Source organism: Protopterus annectens, chromosome 8.part0 (assembly GCF_019279795.1).
Source record: "Protopterus annectens isolate FY-2018-M chromosome 8.part0, PAN1.0, whole genome shotgun sequence".
NCBI lineage: Eukaryota > Metazoa > Chordata > Ceratodontiformes > Protopteridae > Protopterus > Protopterus annectens.
The window spans coordinates 1,400,638,652-1,400,662,168 of NC_056741.1; the positions used below are offsets into that span (position 1 = coordinate 1,400,638,652).

Consider the following 23,517-nt stretch of genomic DNA (forward strand, 5'->3'; position numbering starts at 1 on the left):
GGAGTCATACTACTCCCAGATTTGGAAATGGGAGCCCCCCACTACTTAGTCCTGTGCGTATCTTGGGACTGAAGCCTGGGTGTTCTGCTGGTTCTGGGTTTGGACCGAAAAGGCCTGGAAGAGACAAGAAAGGACCAATTCTTAGAGGGCCAATGCCTACGAATTCTTGGAGGTTGTACTTACAGGAAATCTTTAACAGTTTGCATAGATTTAGCTTTTTCCTCCATCTTTTTAAGTACTACTACTTTGTTGCCAAACAGGCGGTCATGATTTAAGGGAGCATCCAGCAATTTAGCTTCAACATGATATGGCAAAGATTACTCCTTGAGCCAAGCATGCTTTCTAAAGTACAGACCCAGTGACAGCAGCCCTGTAAGATGCCTCTAGTGAATCAAAACCACATTGCAAAGTATGTTTTCCAAATTGTTCAGCAGAATGCATTAAATCCTTACTTTCAGCACAGTCAGGAATCAACATCATTTTCTGTTTGAGCAATCCAATAATATGCTACTGATACTTTTAACATATGAAACTGGCACTAGAAGGCCCGAATGGCCAAGTTTGCAGAAGTGTATACCTTCTTACCCCATCTATCCAGCACCCTGGAATCTCTATCGGAGGAGGTAGGATGTTTGGCAGTAGTAGCCTTAATGCCCTTGGGTCCCTGTGAAATGGTCTCAGGATTCGCAGCAGAATTTTTAAAAAGTAACTTGTGAGAGTCAGGAAAGTACAGTAGTGTACACTTACCATAAATGTAGATGTTAGAATGTATTCACTGTTGCAGTCATTACACTTGGGTTATCCTGCTGGCAGGCTACCCTCAGTCGGCCTGACTTCCAAAGTCTAGGTCCGGCATCAGTTGCTGTCGCCTCTTCCCGGACGTCAGTGCGCCAGGGGTATAAAAGATGCAGCCAATGCCATTTTCTTCCGTTTTTCTTGCCCCAGATGTCAGGTGCCCCCAAAAAGGAAGGCTGAAAATATGCCAATAAAACATGCATGTACCAAAAAATAGGATACCTTCATCTACAAGCAAATATACCACATATGTTGTATAGATTAGAGAAGTGCAGCCAAGTTCCAGCAAAAAGAAATGGGGGATGGTGGGTGGGTAACCTGGACTGCAACAGTGAATACACTAACATCTACATTTATGGTAAGTGTACACAATTGTACTATGTTCTTCGTGTTTCACTGCTGCAATCATTACACTTGGGTTGAATCCCAAAGCTATGGTTGGGAGGCTGGAGATAAATAGCATTAGGAGCGGCTATGAGGCCCTGCAGAACTGCAGTGGCAAAGCCTGCCCTGGATTTAGAGTAGAGTGGTAAATGATAGTGCTTTGTAAAGGTGTGCACTGAACTCCAAGTTGCAGCCTCTAAAATGTCTTTGGTTGGTACTGCCCTGAGGAAGGCTGCTGAAGTGGCTGTTGCTCTGGTTGAATGTGGCCTAATGCCCTTAGGCACTGGCTTGCCATGTTGTGAAAAGCAGAAACAAATGCAGTTGCCTATCCACTTTGAAATAGTCTGCTTTGAGATGGCCTTTCCTTGTGATCCTGCAGCATATGCCACTAGTAGCTGCTCAGTCTTTCTGAAAGCTTTGGTTCTGTTCAAGTAGAATCGTAGCTGTCTGTGTATATCCAAAGAGTTCAGAATTCTCTCCCCCTTATTCTGTGGGTTTGGATAAAAGGTAGGCAGACGAATAGTTTGGATAAGGGCCACACTGGACACTACCTTAGGCATAAATACTGGGTTTGTCCTCAGAGAAACCCTGTCTGGATAAAAATGGTTCCACAGCCATGAGTGCCTGTAGCTCTGAGACTTGTCTTGCAGAGGTTATTGCGAGGAGCAGAGCTGTTTTCCAAGATAAAAACTTTATATCAGCTGAAGCGGCTGGCTCAAAAGGGGGCAGAGTGAGTTTTTCCAGATTGAGAGCTGTGTCTGTTATTCTAAAAGTGTATTAGTTCTGGTTTAAGCACTTGGGCTTCAGGCCAGTTATTTTATGTTAAGAAGGATTGCGGTCTGCACTCTTGTGGGAGGAGAGGCTGGACTCTGCCCTTCTGAGCAGGGAATTTCTGGTTAGAGGCTTATAGTGCCTGCATATTCTAACTGTTTCTTACTGAAATTGGTACACCTTGTTTGCTGTAGCATAGACTAGATCCAGGCCTGCTGAATCTAGCTTTATTTGTATGCTTGTTTGTTTATTTCCCTGAAACGTTAATTCCACCTAAAACGCGGTCTTTTAGCACTTCTGTGGATCCCTAGTGATATCTGCATTGCTTACTGTACTTATTTCCTTGTTTCACTTGAAAGAAAGTTACTGTTTGCTGTTTTTGCATTTAAGTTACCTGTAACACATTGCATTTAAGTTACCTGGCACTTGCTCACTAAAGCAATTATACAAGTCAGCTCTAAAAAATTAAAAGCACTACACCCTCACAAACTCCCCTTGAGTACCTTGTTCCCCATTGGCCCTTTTTTTCAATTATAAAGGAATTCCCAATACTATTCTAGCATGTCCAAAGATCAGTTGTCAATCTCCTCTCCGGTCCAGCTGGTGAATCTGGGAATTTTAAGGCAATGTTACAACTGCCTCATGTACACAGACAACCCTCTCCTCCTCCCAACAAATTCCAACACATGTGAGAGATGCAACCATATAGCCAAACTGGAGGCTAAGCTCTCTCAACTCAGTACTGGCGTAACCAGTCAGGAGGAGAAGGAAACCACACTCACTACAATTCCAGTCTCGCATAGACCTACCACGACAACAAACCAAACACACAAAAACATACTCGGAGACTCTAAATAAAAATCTGCCTAAGCAGCAGAGACCTCCAAAGCAGACACCCAAGCAACCGCTACCTCAAAACAAAACACGTGCAACACACAGCTCACAAAGCCAGTGTGCCGAACAGTCACAGCCCTTAAGGTTAAACAACACACCTGATACACTTGTAATAGGTGACTATCGTCAGGCACACTGACGTCCCGCTCACCAGGCTGAACAAGGAGAAGGTCACGGTGAGCTGCCTGTCGGGCGCTAGGATCCACCACATAACACAAGCACTCAGGTCACTCCAAGGCAAGTACAAATATGACTCAGTCATTGTCCATGCTAGTGTGAATGACCAGAGACGTACCTCCCTGGACTACATGAAAAGAGACAGAGGAGCTCTCTGAGCATGTAGCCCAGGCCGGTATGACCCTGACCTTGAGTAGCATCTTACCCTCACCAAGAATGATGCCACAATATGAAGACAAGATGACCAATTTCAACAAATGGCTTAAGTGTTGGTGTCATTCAAAGGGGATCCAATGCCTGTCAGCCTGGGATGACATGCTCGACAAGCCACGATGCTTCGCTAGGTACGGCTTGCACCTGTCACCCCTGGGCTTTCGGATATTGGCAAAGGCTCTTGCTACCCCCATAGTGCCTTTTTTTGGCAAGGCTCAAAAGACAAACCCACCTCCATAGGTATTCACAAGGGATAAGAAACTAAGAGTAATGCTACTCAACGCCAGAAGTCTAAACCCTCAAGATGCACGCACTCGAAACTCTCCTTAGCATGGAGAACATAGATATCTGTGCAGTAACAGAAACCTGGTTCAAGGCTCCCGAAAGCACCCCAGCACTACCAGGTTATACCTCATACCATGCTTTTCGGCCCCAAAACTTGGACTGAACCACAAAAGGAGGGGGAGTATCAATATTCGTCAAAGATACCCACACCTCCAGGTTGGTGGCACAGCACGAAGCATCAGAGACTATCCATGTGCAACTAACTGTGGGTAAAACTGCCTTCCAGTTTATAGCCTGCTACAGACCACCCTCCCAAACACAGGAACCCCACTTGGCCTTCCTGAGAATACTGGAAAATATGAAGGTCTCTCCAAACACCATTATATTGGGCGACTTCAACTACCCAAACATAGACTGGGAGCATTACTCTAGCTCCAACACCCTAGCCCAAAGGTTCCTAGAATTTATAAACTCAAATGCTATGGAACAACTTGTTACCACTCCCACAAGAGGGGAAAACATACTGGACCTGATCATCACCAACATGGGGACACTATGCTCCAGACCAGAAGTGTATCACTCACTGGTAAGATCAGACCATAAACTAATCTCAATGGATATTCACATCCAGACCCCACCCCCTGCCCAGAAAACCACAGTGGAAAACTTCTCTAAAGCAAATTTTACACGCCTCAAAACCGAGGCGAAATCCTTCAAAGCCCCTGGGCCTGTGGAAAATACGGCCCAGACCGCAGAATCCTTTATAAACGCATTCTATGAACACCTTCAGGAATGCATGGATCATGCAATCCCAAATAAAACCAAGACCCAATCCTCCAAAGGCAGATGTCCTGTCTGGTGGACCCCAGCCATAAACAAACTATACAATAGAAGGAGGAAGCTACTACATGATAGAGCAAAATCCCAAAAAGGGAAGGCATCTCTGATCAGTATTAGCAAAAAACTACAGGCACTCATAAAATAGTCTAAGGCCAGCTTCGAGAGAAAAATTGCACAGGACACTAAGGATAAATCACAAGGCTTTCTTTAGTTATGTTAGGAACCTGGGTGGGAATTCCCACATATGCTCAGAATTAGTCCAAAATGACAAAAAATACACCGAGCCCACAGACATTGCCAACATCCTAGCTGACAGGTTCAGTGCAAACTTCTCCCCCCTCTCCCCACCCAAAGGGCAAATATCTATCCCAACAGAGTGCTGCCCCCCTGACATCTCAGATGCTCAGGTAAGAGCCGCCCTCTCCAAAGCAAAGTACTCAGCATCTATGTGACCAGATGGTGTCCCGGCTCGCCCTACATGAACTCCAAGAAGAGCTAAACCCAAACATAAAACTACTGTTCAATCTTAGCCTTACTACAGGATATGTACCCAAAGAGTGGCGTACAGCAACAGTGGTCCCTCTCCACAAAGGTGGTGCCTCAACGGAACCTGGAAACTATCGTCCCATAAGGCTGACTAGCTTGGTCTGCAAAGCTATGGAAAGGATCATCATGGACCTCATAAATAAAGATATTGGGGACCTACAGACAATGGATCCTACCCAGTTTGGCTTTGTTAAGGGCAGATCCTGCCTCTTAAACCTGGTCGATTTCTTTGAAACAGTCACCAAGGCCATTGACGAGGGGAAGGTGGTCCACACAGCCTACCTCGACCTCGCAAAAGCCTTCGATACAATACCCCACTCGGGCATTATAGATAAGCTCACCAGCTTAAATATAAACCCCTATGTCACTAGATGGGTTGCAAACTGGCTCAAGGACAGAACCCACATGGTTAGAATTGCTGGAGCCATGTCAGACTCCAAACCAGTTACAAGTGGCGTCCCACAAGGCTCAGTCCTGGGACCTCTCTTGTTCGGTATATATTTCTTGGCGGTACAGGCCAACACGGAAAACTGACAGCGAGGGACGTCGTGGTCTGGGCCTAAACAGGTGATGCAGTAAGAATGAAAATCTCTGAGGTATTTGCTTTTAACAAGCAAGACAATTGTTAACTTTTTCTGACATCGGTTAGAGCAAGAAAAAAAAATCCCCAACGGGGTACTTGGCTTTAGAAGACTTCAGGTTTGAAACTCGAAAAATGAACATTTCAGGTAGCGGCCGACCGGCAGTTGCAAACTGCTTCTACTTTGGGGTTCCGCGTGGCAAGAAAAGATGATGTAATGGCATCGGCTGCATGTTTTACAGAAAAGCTGATGTAATGGCATTGGCTGCACGTTTTATACTCCCCGACGACCTGGCGTCATGGAAGAGGCGACAGCATCAGACACAGAAATCCCAAGAGACTGGTATTCGGGCCGACTGAGTGCTACCTGCAGGCAGATAACTCAAGTGTGATGACTGCAACAGTGAAACACGAAGAACATCAGTAGAAAAGAGAAAATGTTCCCCAACAGGACACTTGTCTGGCAAAGGTGGAAGTTGCAATCACTGAAACAATAAGACCAACAGTTGGAATGGAGTTCTGACTGGTGGCAAAAATGTTCTGACGGTACATGCATACATCACTTTTATGGCCTATGTCCGACTGCAACCTATGTGCGACGCCCATGTACCTGCAGTAGTGCAAAACTTTTGTATACTGGCCAACGAAGGGTCACCTTCAGGTGGGAGATCCCTCAGATTAAGACTACTGCAGCAAGTGAACAAAAGGAAGTCAGTGGACTTTCAGATGCACGAACCATCAAGCTTAAGGACTTACAGATTTACTACAATTTGTCTCCATAGGACCTATTTCTACTCTACAGCACTCTCCACAATAGAATTTGCAGCCCTGAAACATAATGGAAAACACAAAAGCTGCAGGTTCCATCCTGACAAATTACATTACCATAATAGAATCAAATGGCCTTGCCAGCATGATGGTCAGTCAAGATACACTACATGCAAGGCAACATCTGACCTTGGCTGGAGTTTACTGTTTTACAGCAAAATGTCTTCAAGAACTTCAAACATATCTGAGAAATAAAAATGTGTGGAACAAGCAAAATCTAGTCAAACTGCTCATGTGAAACATTGCTTTTTCTGCATTAAATCATATAATGCTTACCTCATCCTTAAGCTGCGCTAAAAATAAAGGAAGAAGATGTTCGATTGTGTTCTCTTTACCAAGTATGGCTGAGAGACCCATTATAACAGAAGCTAAGGCGGACTTCACATGTTGATTGGCATCTGTTACCAGCTCCTAAAATTACAAGATTTGAAGATTATACAAACAAAAAATGAAGCTGAACATGCCTTCACAATTTGGAAATTTATATTTCAAAATGTAAACTACATGTTACAATTCAATACATGCAGACCATACAGACTGCAGAGTCTTTGTTTATATCACAGTTTCATCTATAGTGGCTTTCCTAAATCTATGTACTACTGTTACAGCTTCCAAAGTTATTTATTTACATTTATCAAGGTAGGGCACGGATCCCAACACACCATTTGCAGGAACAGCCCAGGTAAACAGAACATTAGAAACTAAAAACATTTACAGTCACAAGGATGTGCTACAAAACATACATGCTTGCAAATGCAAAAATATGCTATAACATTTAGTACAAGCAGAAGGATACAAAGTCAAAATGTGGATTAAAATGGACTTGTGCTTAACAGAGCTTTTTGGAGAATATGTAGCCATAATGACAGATGGCATATAATACAGGAATAGCAGCATATTATATAGACATGTATGATGTGATGACATTAGAAGAGGCAGTTGTAGGAAAGGATACCATGGTAAGAAGGCAGAGAAATGGAGAGAGCGCATGCAGAGGAAAGAGCAGAAAGGACATGAGTGAGAGATGCAAACAGGAGGGAGGTATGATGAATGTGATGCAGTAAGTGAGGGGATGACAAGATAAGGAAGGATAAAATGTGGATAAATGGGTATAAGAGCTGCAGGGTTTGCGTAATGTGACCTGTATGAGTGTAGCTGTACTTTGGGTGTTCACTGAACTGTTGTCAGAAGTCAGAGTACATCTGGACATAGAGTGGAACATCGTCCCATAGTTTAGGTGCTTCAATGGAGAATGCATGGTCAGTGCAATGTTTAGTTTCCAGAATTTGTAGGGTGGGTTGAGACTGAGTAAAAACCCTGAGATTTTATGTGGTAGGTCAGTGAAAAGCATGTGAGAGGTAAAGATGTCTCAGGAGAAAGGACTGAGAATCAGTGATCCTAGTAGGATGTTAGCTCTCAAATGTACCGGGAGGCCTTTAGCTTTGGTGAGAGTTTGGCAGTGCTTCTTATAAATGGAGGAGTTGGTAAAGAACCTCCATATTTTATTTGAGATAGTTTGCTAGGTGGTGGCATTATTCTTTGAGGCTGCAGCTATTGTGGGTAGTCCTGTTTCAAAACAATGCAGCACCATTTTAAAAAATGCTTCCTACCAAATAAAAGTGAAGATATTAAAACTGAAATACTATAACAAAGGTATAGGAACCTAGTTGGTATTATATAAACGTAAGGTTAAAGTTCTTGCGCTGTAACTATGAAATCCCTAAGGTGGCCTTAGTGGGACACGTCTGGCTTTAATGTGTAAACAGAATTAAGAACACTCATCGGCATTACTCTCAGATTTGACTTTCACTCTACATACAGTGTGCGCTACTTACAAGCTATTTAAGCCAGAGGTCTCAAACTCATGGCTCTCTCAGTCTTAATACAGCCTGTAAAATTTTCCATAATTATTTAAAAAATGAAAATTCAACTTATTAGCCAAAATGTACTGACAAAAAGCAAAATTCCATTTCATTAGCAAGACAGCAATGACAAATTCTCATCTTTTGCATTTATTTAGGAGTGCATGCAGCTTTTCCTTCATGGCTTCTACAGTATTCCAATAGTATACACTACCTTTAAACTTGTACAACTCCACACAGGAGTGACAGTGCATATCTGGGTAGTAGTTTGGCTTTTTCATACAGCAGCATTCACAATTACAAATACTACTGGGTTTAAAGAAAAAGGTGTACTTGCTGCATGCAAGTATAAAAAACGCTCCTATTTTAGCTTTGAGAGCAGAAAATTGAAGGACCTGGATCAAGTAAAAAGTAGTTTTGGTGGTTTTTTGGAGTTTATATTTTGTTTCTAGTAAAAACACAAGTTTAGTTAAGTATTACAATGGCTGTGCATCTTAACTACATAGCTTTTTTTCCAGGGTGCATGACTTCTTTAAATGTGCAATCTTTGTCCATATCTGACTAATGTTAAGAAGCTAATAAAACAAAAGTTATGCATCTACTAAAATACTAGATCCTTGTCCTTCTCACTCCATCGCAGCAGTTGGGTTACCTGATGCCAAAACTTTCAGAGCTTTTCCAGTGCTTGAGTTCATCTCCCCTATAATGCACTGAGCTAGCAGCAGACCCCTCAGATGGAGTTTGCTCTAACAGACGAGAATACCCCTGGAAATGGAGACCCAAAAAATTAATTGGGGGGGGGGGTAACATGCAAGTAGGCAACAAAGGGCTTTAGGTTTTGTCCAGCATGATCTCCCAGAAACAAAACTGACATGACAACTTGGAAGGGGGAAAAGAAGGGCAGGATCTCAAGACAAACAAGAAGGGAGAAGGATCTAATGTAATGGCAAGTACATAATTTTTGTATACTATGTTAGACCTCCCTTTCCAAGCAGAGTCCCCATATAACAAGATCCCAGAGGAGCAGGATATCTCGAAGTATGGTGGAACTAAAAGCTGCTCCGGAAACAAGATTTAGTTTGTAATGTTTGACAAAGATCTGCATGGTGCACCAAGCTGCTACAGCACAATCATCCAGTGATGAATGATGGAAAAAGCAGAAGGCAGTACAAGTAAAAGCAGTTCTAAGAGTGTGGTCCTGGCTAGATTGCAAATACTCTTACAATTGTTTTTACTTGTACTGCCTTCTGCCTTTTCCATCATGATGTGCTGCAGCAGCTTGGTGTACCATGCAGACCTTTGTCAAACATTACAAACTAAATTTTGTTTTCGTAGCAGCTTTTAGTTCCACCATACTCTCAGGTATCCTGCCCCTCTGGGAACTTTGACTCTGTGGCTACCTCAACTACAAAGGTAGGATTACGTACGAGAGAAATTAACGTCCTTCTGGAACAAAAAAAAGGTGCTTGCAGGACAAGGCCTGCAAGTCCAGGAATTCATCTAGCCAAGCCACCAAAAACAGTTTTCCAAGAAAAAAGCTTCAAACTGAGCAGAGGCAGGCTCAAAGGAGACTGCACAAGAACTTGTATCAAATTATGTCCAAATGATCCCTTGAACCTCTGATAGGGGCCAATAAAGATGCCCTTTAGAAACTTTCAGAGATTTTATTGATGAAGGATTTGATCATATATGAAAATAGCTGCTAAACGAATCTTAATAGGATTGCCTGCACAAACTAAAAACAGCTAAGAAATCCAGGAGTAGGGGACAGGGACAGAAAAATGGTTAAGTCTATTATCCTCTACCCATATGGAGAACATTTTCTATTTGTTTTTGTAGATTTTCTGGGTGGAAAGACTCAGAGATGCCGCCAAAGTGTGCAGTGCTCTAGAAGACAGCAGAGAGTCATTGTCCAACAAAGGAACATGTAGTTAGTTTGAGGAACTGTGTGTCTAGGTGACGCTTGCTGGATAGTTGAGATAAATTTGTATGGGTATCTAGAACCCATGGCAGGGTCACACAACATGAAACCATACATAAGAGCCAAACTTATTAGGGGCCATAAAGTAGCAATGAGCTTAACTGTTACCTTGCACATGGAAGCGTTCTGTAAAGAACATCATCAGTGTAACAGGTGGGTAAGCATTAAGGAGACCAGGTGGTCTTGGTGACTGTACCTGTGAGGGACAATGGCAAAATAGCTGCTACACTTCAAACTGATAGATGTAAAAAGGTCACAGCAAGTCTGGCCCCAGTGGCTAAAGAGTTTCATTGCCACTGTCGAGGGAAAATCCATAAAGGCACGTGTGTCTAGCAACTCTTGTCCACAAGAACACTGGTTCGACTTGATATGTGCACTGCCCACTGCTACTGTACCGACAGAACATTCATGAGGCAAGAGTGGTCAGCAACTCAGCTTGTCTACAACACTGGTTAGACTTTATATGTGCTTTGCCCAATGCTACACTCTCATGGGCTGTAGACACAATAGGTAAGAATAAGAAGTTATGTCTTACCATAACGATCCATGTGAATTGTTCATCTCGCCTTTGTTCTTACACATGGGTTCGGAGCCGATCCTCGGCTCCGAGTCGGCCGCATCACTAGCTCGCATCTTCGAGAAAGCTCGAGGCACAGTAATATCCCATGATCCTCCGGTGCTAACCCTCAGATCTAGTTTGCTATACCAGAAGAATCCCTCTTAGAAATGTGTCTAACACACTTATGAACAAATACTACAAATTGTCTGAAACCCTACTGCCAGGTAGAGGATAAAAGATGCCATTACTGATGTTAATAACATGTCAACCATACCTAGAAAAGGCTGAAAAGGAATCTAATCGAAAACCGTTCTCCCAGACCGTAGGACGGGGGATAGAGGGGGGGGGGGTGTAAGAACAAAGGCGAGATGAACAATTCACATGGATCGTTATGGTAAGACATAAAATACAGTTTTGTACCTACCATAAATGTAGATGTCCGATAGGTATGCATCTGCAGTCATAACATATGGGTTGTCCTGCCTCAGGCAGCCCTTCGGTCGGCCGGATTCCAAAGTCTGGGTCTGGCCAAGGCTGATGTCGCACTTCACCTGACGTCATAGCTCCTGGGGTATAAAGGCATCAGCCGACGCCATTTTCCTCAGTGTTTCTTGCTCCAGATGCCAGGTGCCCTCCAGGAAGGCTAAATTTGTATAAAAGTAGAAAATTCCAAACAGTAGAAATCAAAAAGTATATATATATACATACAAACAAATACACCATAATAGATTCCCCCAGCTAGCTAAGAGAGGGGTAAGTACCCTAGGAATACCACAGAGGGGAAGGAGGGTGGGTAATCCTGACTGCAGATGCATACCTATCGGACATCTACATTTATGGTAGGTACAAAACTGTAATATGTCCTTCAAGGATGCATCTGCAGTCATAACATATGGGTAGAATACCATAGCCAAACTGGGGGAGGAGGCACTAAGATAATGATGGTGTGGTTAAGATCCCTTGTAAAACTGCAGTTGCTAAACCTGCTCGGGATCTGGAGTATAAAGGAAGATTGTAATGCTTGGCAAATGTATGCACGGAGCTCCAAGTAGCAACTTCTAAAATGTCTTTGGTAGCCACTCCTCGTAGGAAAGCTGTAGTGGTGGCTGTAGCTCTTGTGGAGTGAGGCCTGATATTTTCAGGAGTTGTCTTTCCATGAAATGAGTAGCAGAATCGAATGCAATTTCCTATCCATTTTGAGACTGTCTGTTTTGAAATTGCTTTTCCTTGCACTCCTGTTGCATATGCTACCAGAAGCTGGTCAGTTTTTCTGCTGGCCTTAGTTCTGTCCAGATAGTAGCGCAGTTGTCTGTGTACATCCAAGGTGTGTAGTAGTTTTCCCCCCCTGTTCTGTGGGTTAGGGAAGAATGTAGGTAAATGAATAGCTTGGTTCAAGGATACCCTGGATACCACCTTTGGCATAAAAGTAGGATTGGTTCTCAGAGACACTCTATCCTGGTGAAAGATAAGGAAAGGCTGCACTGCCATTAATGCCTGTAACTCGGATACCCTTCTTGCTGAAGTGATTGCTAGCAGGAAGGCAGATGTTCTTCATCTCACATTGCTGCAGTCCTTACACTTGGGTAGTCCGCTGTCCTCGGTCGGCCCGAATATCAAAGTATAAGGCTGACGTCGGTCAAGGCGCATTAGACTGACATCAGGACGTCAGGGTACAAATGCGCATGACCGACGTCATATCCTCAGTCTTTTTTGCCGCATGGTCCGATGCAGAAGCAGCGTTGCAAGTGCCGTTCGGCGTTCTGAAATTTTTCGAATTCGGAGTTTCAGACCGAGTCAAAGTTGGCTAAGTACCCCGTTGGGGAATATTTTAGTTTTTTCTTGCCTCAGTGGTTTACCGGATGTCAGAAAAAGTGAATAACTATTTTTTGTGGGAAACATACCGCATAGAGATTATCATACTTTGTGTATGCCTTGTTTAGGGCCTGAGCACGACGTTGTTGGGTGTCGCTTTTGTGCTAGATTCAATAAGCGCACTATTAAGAGAAGGTTAGATTGTGCCAGGTTAGTCTTGAAGCGGTGCAATTATAATATGCCGCCGGATGCTCCGCCCGCTTCTTCAAGAAGCGCAAGGACAAAGCAGCTAAGCCCAGGCAAGAAGAGCCGTCCGCATCGGACGCCGGTTCTTTAGAGGTGTCGGTGGAGCCGGGGTTCCGCCGAGGTTTCTCTGGAGTCCCAGGGGGAGACTTTGTTATTGCAGGATGTGGCCTCTCAGGAGGCAGGTCAGGCTGAAGGGGCTTCTCAGGTTACTGTACTCCCCTCCCTTCCTAGGGTGGTTAGGCCCTCTCCTTCTGTTTCTAAGGCTTCTCCCAGAGGCAGGCCAGGTTTAGCTTCAGTTGGTGTCACTCCTAGTTCTTCAGGATCTGTGCCCAAGAAACATATGCTTAAAATGGCAGAAGATTTGATTACTTTGATTAGAGGTTCTTTGCCCCTTCCTGATAAGAGACCTAGGGTGGAACCTGAGTTGGGGAGTTTTGAGCAGGCTTCGGATGTTTCAGAGTCTTCGGCTGAAGACTTGCAGGAGTATTCTCCTTATTCTGATTTTGATGTGGATGATTCTACTCCTTCTGCTTCTCCTCCTGATGATTTTTCTTTTTCAGAGACTCTTCATTCCATGAGGGAGCATTTTAAGTGGGAAGGTCAGGACTTCTCTGATTCCAGGAAAAGGCTTAGGGAATTTTTGTTTTTACCCCAGCATAGGCCTTTGGCTATACCTCCTGTTCTGGATGTTGTGGAAGATGTGTTTGCAGAGGCTTCTCTTAATCCTGATTCTTTGCCTCCTGCTCCTGTTAAACCGGATAGGTATTACAGGGTGCCTGAAGCTCATAAGTATCTTTTTAAGAGTCCTAGGGCAGACCCAGAAACTGTTAGTCAGGGGCTTAAGGGTGTTAAGGCTTCTGTTGTTAAAAATCCGGTTCCTCCAGATAAAGAGGCTAGGGCTTTGGATAGATGGGGAAAGAAAGTCTATACTTCTTCCACCCTAGCTATGAGGGCTTTGAATTGCCAGTTTCACATGTTGAAATACCAAAACTATCTACTTTCTCAATTGAAGGCTAAGGTAGATGCTCTGGCGGAAGGTATTGAGTGTAAAGAGTTACAAGATTTAGTACACGTTTCTGAACAGGTGGGTAAGCATTCTTTGCAATGTGGTTTTGATGCTGTACAGGCCTCGTCTAGGGTGGCTGCCACTGGGTCAGTTCTTCGCAGGCACGCCTGGCTGAGGGATCAGAATTTATCTGACCATGTTAAGACAAGGATTTTAGATGCTCCTTTACAATCTGATGTGTTGTTTGGTTCACCTGTTGAGGCAGTCTTAAAGAAAATGGAAGACAAGGCTAAGTCTATGCAGACTGTTAAAGATTTTTGCAGGTTCAGCCTCCAAGTTTAGTAGAAATTGGCCTACCAAGGGGTGGACGTATCCTTCTTATGATTCCCAGTCTAGGGGTAGATCTAGACGTGGTAGGGGCAGAGCTCAGGGCTCTTTCAGGCCTAGAACAGGGAGTTCACCTGCACAGTCTTCGGGTGAGGGCAGGGGTCAGTCCTTTCGTAAACAGACCCAATGACCTACCTTTTCAGCTGCCAGAGCCTTCTCGTCTGGCAGCACCTTTGGGAGGAAGGTTGGCACTTTTCAAGGAAAATTGGAGTTTAATTACCCAAGACAGATGGGTAATGGATATCATACACCAAGGTTACAGGTTTTATTTCCATACCTTGCCTCCTTTCAAAGGCATGCCAGATGTTCCTCCTCAGCAAAGAATAGAGGCTCACAAGCAAATTTCTCTGTTACTTCAAATAGGGGCCATACAGCCGGTCCCTATGCCAGAAGTGGGCCTAGGATTTTATTCTCGCCTGTTCCTAGTACCAAAGAAGGGGAACACGTGGAGACCAATTTTGGATTTATCTATCCTCAACACTTATCTGGACATTCCCAAGTTCAAAATGTTGACGTTACAACAGCTTTTACCTCTGCTGGGCAAAGATCATTGGATGGTAACTTTGGATCTCAAGGAGGCTTACCTTCATGTTCCTATCAGACTGAGTTGCAGGAAGTATCTGATTTTCGGGCTGGGACTTCTCATTATCAGTTCTCTGCATTGCCCTTTGGCTTATCTACTGCCCAGAGTGTTCACGAAAGTTCTGGCTCCAGTGATAGCTTTCTTCAGGCTAAAAGGAATACAGATCTATCCTTATTTGGACGATTGCCTGATTCTGGCTCAAGGAAGGACGAGCTTCTTCATCATTTGGAATATGTGATAGCAGTGCTAAGATGCCTGGGGTATTCTGTGAACGAAATAAAGTCCAGTCTAGTACCCTCTCAGGACATGTGCTTTCTGGGTGTAAGACTGAATACAGCATCCCAGATGGCCTTTTTGACCCCGGACAAACAAAGGAATCTTTCCCTTTACTTTCATCAATTGTCTCATCAGTCCAGGCTGACTGCAAGGACAGTCCTTCAAGCCTTGGGGTTCATGGCATCTTGTATTCTGGTGCTTCCCAATGCCAAACTGCATATGAGGAAGCTACAATGGTATCTCAAAAATGTATGGACACAGCACTGCCAGGATCTGGACACTGTCATTCAGATAATACCTTGCATTCAAAAGGAATTTTTGTGGTGGGCTCAGGAATGTCACCTAAACAAGGGACTCTCTGTGACCCGGCCAGAGGCGAGTCAGATTCTAACGACAGATGCCTCAGACAAAGCTTGGGGAGCTCATCTAAATGGAAAGTGGATACAAGACAAGTGGCCTGCCAGACTACAACATCTACATATCAACTTGAAGGAGATGTTAGCAGTCCAGTTTGCATTAATAGCTTTCAAGGATTTACTTCTTCCAGGGCAGGTGTTGATTCTAACAGACAACACAACTGTCATGTGGTACATCAACAAGCAAGGGGAACACATTCTTATCCTCTATGCAGGCAAGCAATGATTTTGTGGGAGACTGCTCTCAGTTTACAGCTAAATCTTCAGGCAAGGTTTCTGCCGGGAGCACAGAACTCCTTAGCAGATGTGTTGAGCAGGCAATTATGGATCCCCACGAGTGGAAATTGGATCCTCATGTATTTCAGAAATTGACAGTGTCATGGGGAACTCCAGACATAGATCTGTTCGCTTCTCCACTAAACCACCAGCTGCCAAAGTTTTGCAAAAGGTTTCATCCCACAGCTTGGAAAGTGGATGCTCTTTCTTTCAACTGGAGCAATCTTCATGTGTATGCCTTTCCACCTCTGCCTCTCCTCCCAAAGGTACTTCTAAAGGTCAGACAGGACAAGCCAAAGATGATTTTAATAGCTCCAGATTGGCCTCGACAGCACTGGTACCCATTACTGAGAAGTCTGGTACGGGAGCCTCCATGGCCTTTGCCTTCGATTCCACACCTGTTGTCTCAGGAGGACAGTCATTTACTCAATGTCAAGCTTCACTCTCTTCACCTAACAGCCTGGCATATTCTGTTTTGAACCATACAGGGTCTCAACTTCCACAGCAAGTTTTGAATGTTATTTTGGAAGCTAGAAGGCCTAGTACAAGGAAAGTGTACGCAGATAAATGGGAGATTTTTATTTTGGAGTGCAGCAAAGGATTTTGATGTTTCTGAGCCTAATTTGAGTGTGGCTCTTCTATATCTTACTGAGTTACTGGAAAAAGGTTTGTCCTTCTCTTCTATTAAGGTTCATGCTGCAGCAATTTCGGCTCACTATGACTGTGACCCACCATTGTTTTCTCATCCTTTGTTCAAGCAATTTCTTCGAGGGGCAAAGAATATAAGACCCCCACGTAGAGCTCCTACTCCTGCTTGGGATCTCAATTTTGTGTTGGAGAAACTCACTCTACAACCTTTTGAGCCTGCAGCTACTACCGAGTTGAAATATTTATCATGGAAGACTGCTTTTTTGTTGGCCATTACCTCTGCAAGAAGGGTTTCTGAATTGCAGGCCCTTATGGCGGTTGAGCCTTTCTTAATTTTCCATAAGGATAGGGTATCTTTGCGTACTAATCCTTCCTTTATGCCTAAGGTGGTTTCTAGTGTGGCTTTAAACCAAACTATTCATTTGCCTACTTTTTATGCAAATCCCCAAAATAAAGGGGAAAAGATTTTGCACACTTTAGATGTACACAGGCACTTGCGATATTATTTGAGCAGAACTAAAGGGTTCAGGCAGTCTCAGCAGTTATTTGTTTCTTTTGCTTTGAGTTCTCAGGGCAAGCCTGTGTCAAAACAAACTATTTCTAAGTGGATTGGGTTTTGCATTGCTTTCTGTTATTCCCATCATGGCAAGGAGATTCCAGCTGGGATTAGGCCTCATTCCACTAGGGCTACTGCCACTTCGACAGCTTTTTTACGGGGGGTGGCAACTAAAGATATTTTGGAGGCAGCTACTTGGAGTTCAGTGCATACTTTCTCTAAGCATTATCACCTTCCACTTTACTCTAAATCTAGGGCTGGTTTTGCCACTGCTATTTTACAGGGCATTTTGGCAGCTCCTGCTTCTTTATAGTTTTGCCATCCTCCCTTACCTCTGCTTTGGGATTCTACCCATATGTAAGGACTGCAGCAATGTGAGATGAAGAACATAGTACAGTTTTGTACCTACCATAAATGTAGATGTTCGAAGATCCACATTGCTGCAGTCCAATTTACCCTCCCTCCTTCCCCTCTGTAGTTAGAGGCGGTGGTGTGGGTTGGGTTGTAAATATTGTGTATATTGTATATATTGTACATAGTATTAGTGCAAGGGTGGTTGGTTGGTTGTTTGCTGTCTTTTGGTTTTGACCTTTCTTTTTAGGGTCTTCTGACATCTGGGGCAAGAAAAGACTGAGGATATGACGTCGGTCATGCGCATTTGTACCCTGACGTCCTGATGTCAGTCTAATGCGCCTTGACCGACGTCAGCCTTATACTTTGATATTCGGGCCGACAGAGGACAGCGGACTACCCAAGTGTAAGGACTGCAGCAATGTGGATCTTCAAACATCTACATTTATGGTAGGTACAAAACTGTACTTTTTCCAAGATAAGAACTGTAAGTCTGCTATTGCTGCTGGTTCAAAAGGGGGAAGTGTTAATTTTTCTAGCAAAAAAATGAGATCTCATGCAGGCAGAGGTGGTTTCCTTGGAGGTTTTACATTTTTGATCCCCCTCAAAAATTGTCTGAGGAGAGGATGAGAGAAGACAGGAGGATCCATGTTGTACTCTGCTGAAATTGCTGATGCATGAATCTTAATGGAAGAATAGGACAGGCCATTGTGGAACAGTTCTGCTAAGTATTCTAGGATGTGTGCTAATTTTGCCAGTGTGACATTTGTTCCCTTTGCTGCACTCCAAATGAGGAATCTCTTTCATTTGGCTGAATATGTTTTCCTTGTGGAGGGTCGGCGAGCCTCTAGGATAATGTCCTTAACCCTCTGAGATAAAACAGGTTGGTTTTGTTTTATGCAATTTTCCAAGCAGTTAGTTGCAGGGATTTTAAGTTTGGATGCAGGGTCTTGTAGTTGTTCTGCGTTAGAAGTAAAGGACATAGAGGTAGAGGCCATGAGTTCGTCCGAGACATGCTTCTCAGTAGCAGGTACCAATGCTGCCTTGGCCAATCTGGAGCTATCAGAATTACCTTTGGCTGTTCCTCTCTGATCTTCAGTAGAACTTTGTACATCAATGGGAGAGGTGGAAAGGCATATACTGTCAGGGCCTTCCAGCTGAAAGAAAGGGAGTCCACCCTCCAGGCTTGTGGGTGGTATACTCTTGAGCAGAATTTCTTCAGTTGGTGGATGAGTGGGGAGGCGAACAGGTCTATCTCTGGCATTCCCCATTTCTTTGTTATGGTTTTGAAGATGTCTGGATGCAGCATCCATTCGTGAGCATCCGTGGTAGTTCTGCTTAAGCTGTCTGCTAGTGAATTCTCTTTTCCTGGTACGAATCTGGCCTGCAGTTGGATGTTGAGATTCAGGCCTAAGTTCCACAGGTCCATTGCCATCCGGCATAGAGGGTATGAATGCGTGCCTCCCTGTTTGTTGATGTACCACGACTGTGGTATTGTCCATCCTTATCAGCAGGTGTCCTTGCTGGAGGAATGATTTGAATGCCTCGATTGCATGCTTCACTGCCAGCATCTCCTTTAGATTTGTGTGTAGATTCAGCTGGTCTTGGGACATAGACCTAGGATACACTTGTCTTCCATGTGTGCCCCCCAGCCTAGGTCTGAGGCGTCCGTGGTGATGGTCTGCCTTGGATGTGGTTTGTGGAAAGGCAATCCTCTGTTGATCTGGCAGGCCTGAGCCCACCACAGGAATTCTTTTTTCAGGCATGGAATGATTGGTATCAGGGCTTCTAGACTGTGTCTGTGTTGAGACCATACATTCCTTAGGTACCATTGTAATTTTCTCATATGCAGCCTGGCATGTGGGATCAAGATTATGCAGGATGCCATGTAACCCAGGGCCTGCAGGACTTTCCTTGCAGTAAGCTGAGTTTGTCTTGTCAATGCCATGAAGTAGACTGGTAGTTGCTTTTGTTTTTCTTCTGTGAGAAAAGCCATCTGAGTTATTGTCCAGTTCTGCACCCAAAAGTGTTATCCTTTGGGATGGCACTAGTCTTGACTTTTGTATGTTGACTGTGTATCCCAAGGCTTGCAGCAGTTGTATGACATAGGCCAAATCCTTTATTATTTTTGTCTTGTTGTCCGCTTGTATTAGGCAGTCATCCAGGTATGGGTAGATTTGAATTCCCTGAAGCCTGCAATGTGCAATTACTGATGCCAGGCATTTCGTGAATACTCTGGGCGTAGTAGATAAGCCAAAGGGCAATGCTGAGAATTGATAATGCTCTGATCCTGCAAGAAATCTGAGGTGTCTTCTGCAATCTGGTCGTATAGGGATGTGCAGGTATGCCTCCTTGAGATCTACAGTTACCAGCCAAGACTCCTTGCCCAACATGGGAAGAAGTTGCTGTAGGGTCAGCATCTTGAATTTTGGAACAATGAGATATGTGTTCAGTGCGGACAAGTCGAGAATAGGCCTCCACTGATTTTCTTTTCTTGGTACAAGGAATAGTCTGGAGTAAAATCCTTGGCCTTGTTCCATAGATGGTACCTTTTCTATTGCTCTCATCCTTAGTAAGCTGATGATTTGTTTTAGAGCCTCTGATTTCTGGCTTGGTGGAAGGTTTGGCATTCCTCTCTTTTTTGGTAGAGTGTGGAAGTGAAACCTGTAGCCTTTGTGTATTGTTTGCAAAGTCCATTTGTCTCCTGTAATGCAATGCCAGTTTTTTGAAAACAAAGCTAGCTTTCCGCCCAAGGGTGCTTCCAGTTGTTCCCTGGTAGGCGGAATCAGAGCCAAGTCATTGTGTCTGTCCTGTGGAAGTGGTTGCAGTCGCAGCTGTGGCGGCACTTCTCTGGTTGGCAGGTTGCCACTGACGACCCCTGTAGGCACCCCTTGATTGACCTCTGCCTCTTGGGCGTCTATTTCTGCCTCTCTGTGCTGTGGAGGTGTCTGGAAAGGACCAATTCTTTGTAGGCCAATTTCTGCTGAACCTCGGAGGTTGGACCTGCAGAAAATCCTTGACTGTTTGGACAGATTTTGCTTTTTCTTCCACTTTCTTTAGAACCTCCTGTGCAGGGGAGCCAAATAAACTTTGTTTCTCCATAGGGGCATCTAGGAGTTTAGACTTAACATGGTCTGGCAAGGATTATTGTTTTAGCCAGGCATGCCTTCGAATCACTGCTCCAGTCATAGCTGATCTAAATGAAGCCTCCAGTGCATCATAGCCACATTTTAAGAAATGATTACTGACCTGCTGAGAGTTGTGTACCAAATCCTGAAGGGACTTACGGTCTAAAGGTTCAGGAGAGGACAGCTTCTTATTCAGCTGATCTAACAAAAATTCCTGGTACTGTATCATGTGAAATTGACAGTTTAAAGCCCTGGCAGAAAGAGTAGCAGATGTATAAACCTTTTTACCCCATCTCTCTAATGCTCTTGATTCTCTTTCAGAGGGTAGGGGGTTTTTGGCAGAGGCAGCTGCAACACCTTTAGGGCCCTGAGAAATGGTTTCTGGGTCCGCAGCATGGGCCTTATACAAGTGGAAGTGAGAATCCGGGACCCTGTAGTATCTGTCAGGTTTGGCAGGGGCCGGGGGAAGAGAATCAGGGGCAGTACTGGCATCATTGTATGCATCATCAACAACTGATAGTACAGTTGGTATGGCTAAAGGCCTATGCTGTGGTAAGTGTAAAAAAGTCATTAGTCTTTTCCTAGAATCAGAAAAATCCTGACCCTGCCATTGGAAGTGTTCCCTCATTGAGTGTAGAGTTTCCCCAAATGAAAATTCTTCTGGAGGGGAGGCAGAAGGAATGGAGTCTTTTGCATCAGAATCCTCATAAGGTGAGTATGGTCCTTCCTGATGGTCAGATAAATCTGAACCATCCGAGGAATAGTCAGAGGAGAGAGGTTCAGGGGGTTCAGACCTAGGCCTCTTTTCAGGAGGGGGTTGTGAGGCCCTGTCTGGGTGAGGTTGGGATCCCCTGATCAGAGAAATAAGGTCCTCAGCAAGGCTGAGAATCTGAGAACTTGAGGTAGGTCTGTGAGAGGGAGCTTTTGTAGGTAAGGCCTTGGAAAGTTTAGCTGCTTTAGCCCTGGAGAAGGCCTTGATAGATATAGAAGCAGGGGGTCTAGCTGCCCCACGTGCAGGAGTAGAGATGTCCAACGGAATGGTGTCGGACAAATCTTGTGTGCCTGCTTCTTCAGTAGGAATTTCTGTAGCCGACTCAGCCGGGGCCTGTGTGGCCTCGGTAGTCGGAAGCATGCTTTCGGCCGAAGGGAGAACCGAGGTCTCTGTTTCAGCCAAAACCGAGACACTCGCGGTAGGCCTAACCGTGGTTTCAGCCGAAACCGCGGGCCGCGAGTGTCGGTCCTTTTCCTTGCGTTTTTTAGCTAAATGTGTAGTCGGAGTCTCCGATGGCATTTTATATGCAAAAGCGGAGCCAAAAAACTCTTCAGCAAACTCCGACCGACATCTAAGTGTCCATCGGTTGAAGGAAGCACAGGCTACACAAGCTGATACGTTGTGGTCTGGGCCTAAGCAAGGAAGGCAGTAAGAGTGGAAATCCTTATGAGGTATTTGTTTCCCACAAGTTAAACAATTATTTACTTTGTCTGACATCGGCTGAGGCAAGAAAGAGTCCCCAACGGGGTACTTAGCTTTTTTAGAAGTCTTCGGTAGCTGAAATCTCTGGATCTGACCGACCGGCACTTGCGAACAGCTTCTGCTTCGGGCACCGCGCAGCAAGAAAGACTGGGGAAAATGGCGTCGGCTGATGCCTTTATACCCCAGGAGCTATGACGTCGGGTGAAGTGCGACATCAGCCGAGGCCAGACCCAGACTTTGGAATCCGCCGATCAAGGGCTGCCTGAGGCAGGACAACCCATATGTTATGACTGCAGATGCATCCTTGAAGGACATCTTAATGTGAAATTGTTCAATCTCGCTGTTTGTTCTTACACACGGGTAGCGTCCCTAGCTCCTTTTTTTCCCAGGTGGCTCAAGGGAGAACATTCCTGAGTACAGTGGAACCAAACGTCACCCTGTCCCTGGAGCTCTTGTCTAGCTTGTAGTGGGCGATAAAGGTATGTGGTTTTGCCCAAGTTGCCGCTGCACAAATGGTATCTAAGGGCAAACGAGCGGTATGGGCTGAAGAGGTAGCAATCGCCCTTGTAGAATGAGCTCTTGATTTGAAAGAAAGTTGTTTGGATTCAGCATATACGAAATTTATGAAATCTGAGAGCCATTTGGATAAGGTAACCTTCATTACTGCCTGTCCTTTTCTTTGGTCAGCATATGAGACAAATAGTTGATCCGACTTTCTGTACTCTTTTGTCCTATGCAAGTAAAATCTTAGTTGTCTGTGAACGTCCAACTTGTGCAATGTGTATTCCAGCTTATTGGAATGATTTTTAAAGAAGGTAGGCAGTTCAATAGATTGATTGATGTTCTGAATCGAACAAACCTTCGGAAGAAAGGATGGACTGGTGCGCAAGGTTACTCTATCCGGATGAAAAATCATGTACGGGGGTCGGATAGATAGAGCCTGTAACTCTGAAACTCTTCTGGCTGAAGTGATGGCAACCAGGAAAAGTGTTTTCCACGAAAGCAATTTTAACGGAGTTGTGGTTGCTGGTTCAAAAGGGGCAACATGAGTTGTGACAGCATGAGATTAAGATTCCAAGGTGCTATTGGATTACGAAAAGGGGGACGGAGATGAAAAGTACCTTTCATGAAGGCTTTACAAAGCCTGTGAGACATATGAGAACCATCCTTACGGCCAGTATGAAAATTGGATATAGCGGCCAGTTGAACCCTTATAGTGGATGTTGATGCTCCTTCTTGAAAAAGTGAGGAAAGGAAATCTAGTATCTTGTGTACTGGGGCCCTGAATGGATCTATACCTTGTTTGGAGGCCCAGTGCACAAAACGGTTCCATTTGCTCATGTACAATTTTCTTGTAGATGGTTTGTGAGAAGATACAATAATTTGTTGTACTGCAGGAGATAGTAACTCCGACCTGGCTAAGATGGGAAGCGGAGCAGCCAAGCTGTCAGTTTGAGGGACTTGAGGAAGGTGCGAGGAACTCCCGACGAGTGTGTCAACAGATCTGGCTCCGGGTCCAGAATCCATGGTTCCTCCACTTGATGGGATTGAAGGAAGGGAAACCAGATTTGTCGAGGCCAGAATGGGGCTATCAGTATTATGGTCCTGTCTAGACGTTTGGCTTTCTGCAAAAACATGGGAAT

General features: G+C 44.5%; 1 protein-coding gene across 1 annotated transcript in view; it reads right to left on the reverse strand.

The window, feature by feature from the left end:
- Positions 1 to 23,517, reverse strand: part of PPP2R1B (protein phosphatase 2 scaffold subunit Abeta) — a 1,373,270-nt gene that overhangs the window by 519,044 nt on the left and 830,709 nt on the right. Inside the window, exon 9 of the mRNA XM_044080997.1 lies at positions 6,590 to 6,724. Coding sequence (XP_043936932.1) covers positions 6,590 to 6,724 — 135 coding nt within the window. The remainder of the gene's footprint in view (positions 1 to 6,589; positions 6,725 to 23,517) is intronic.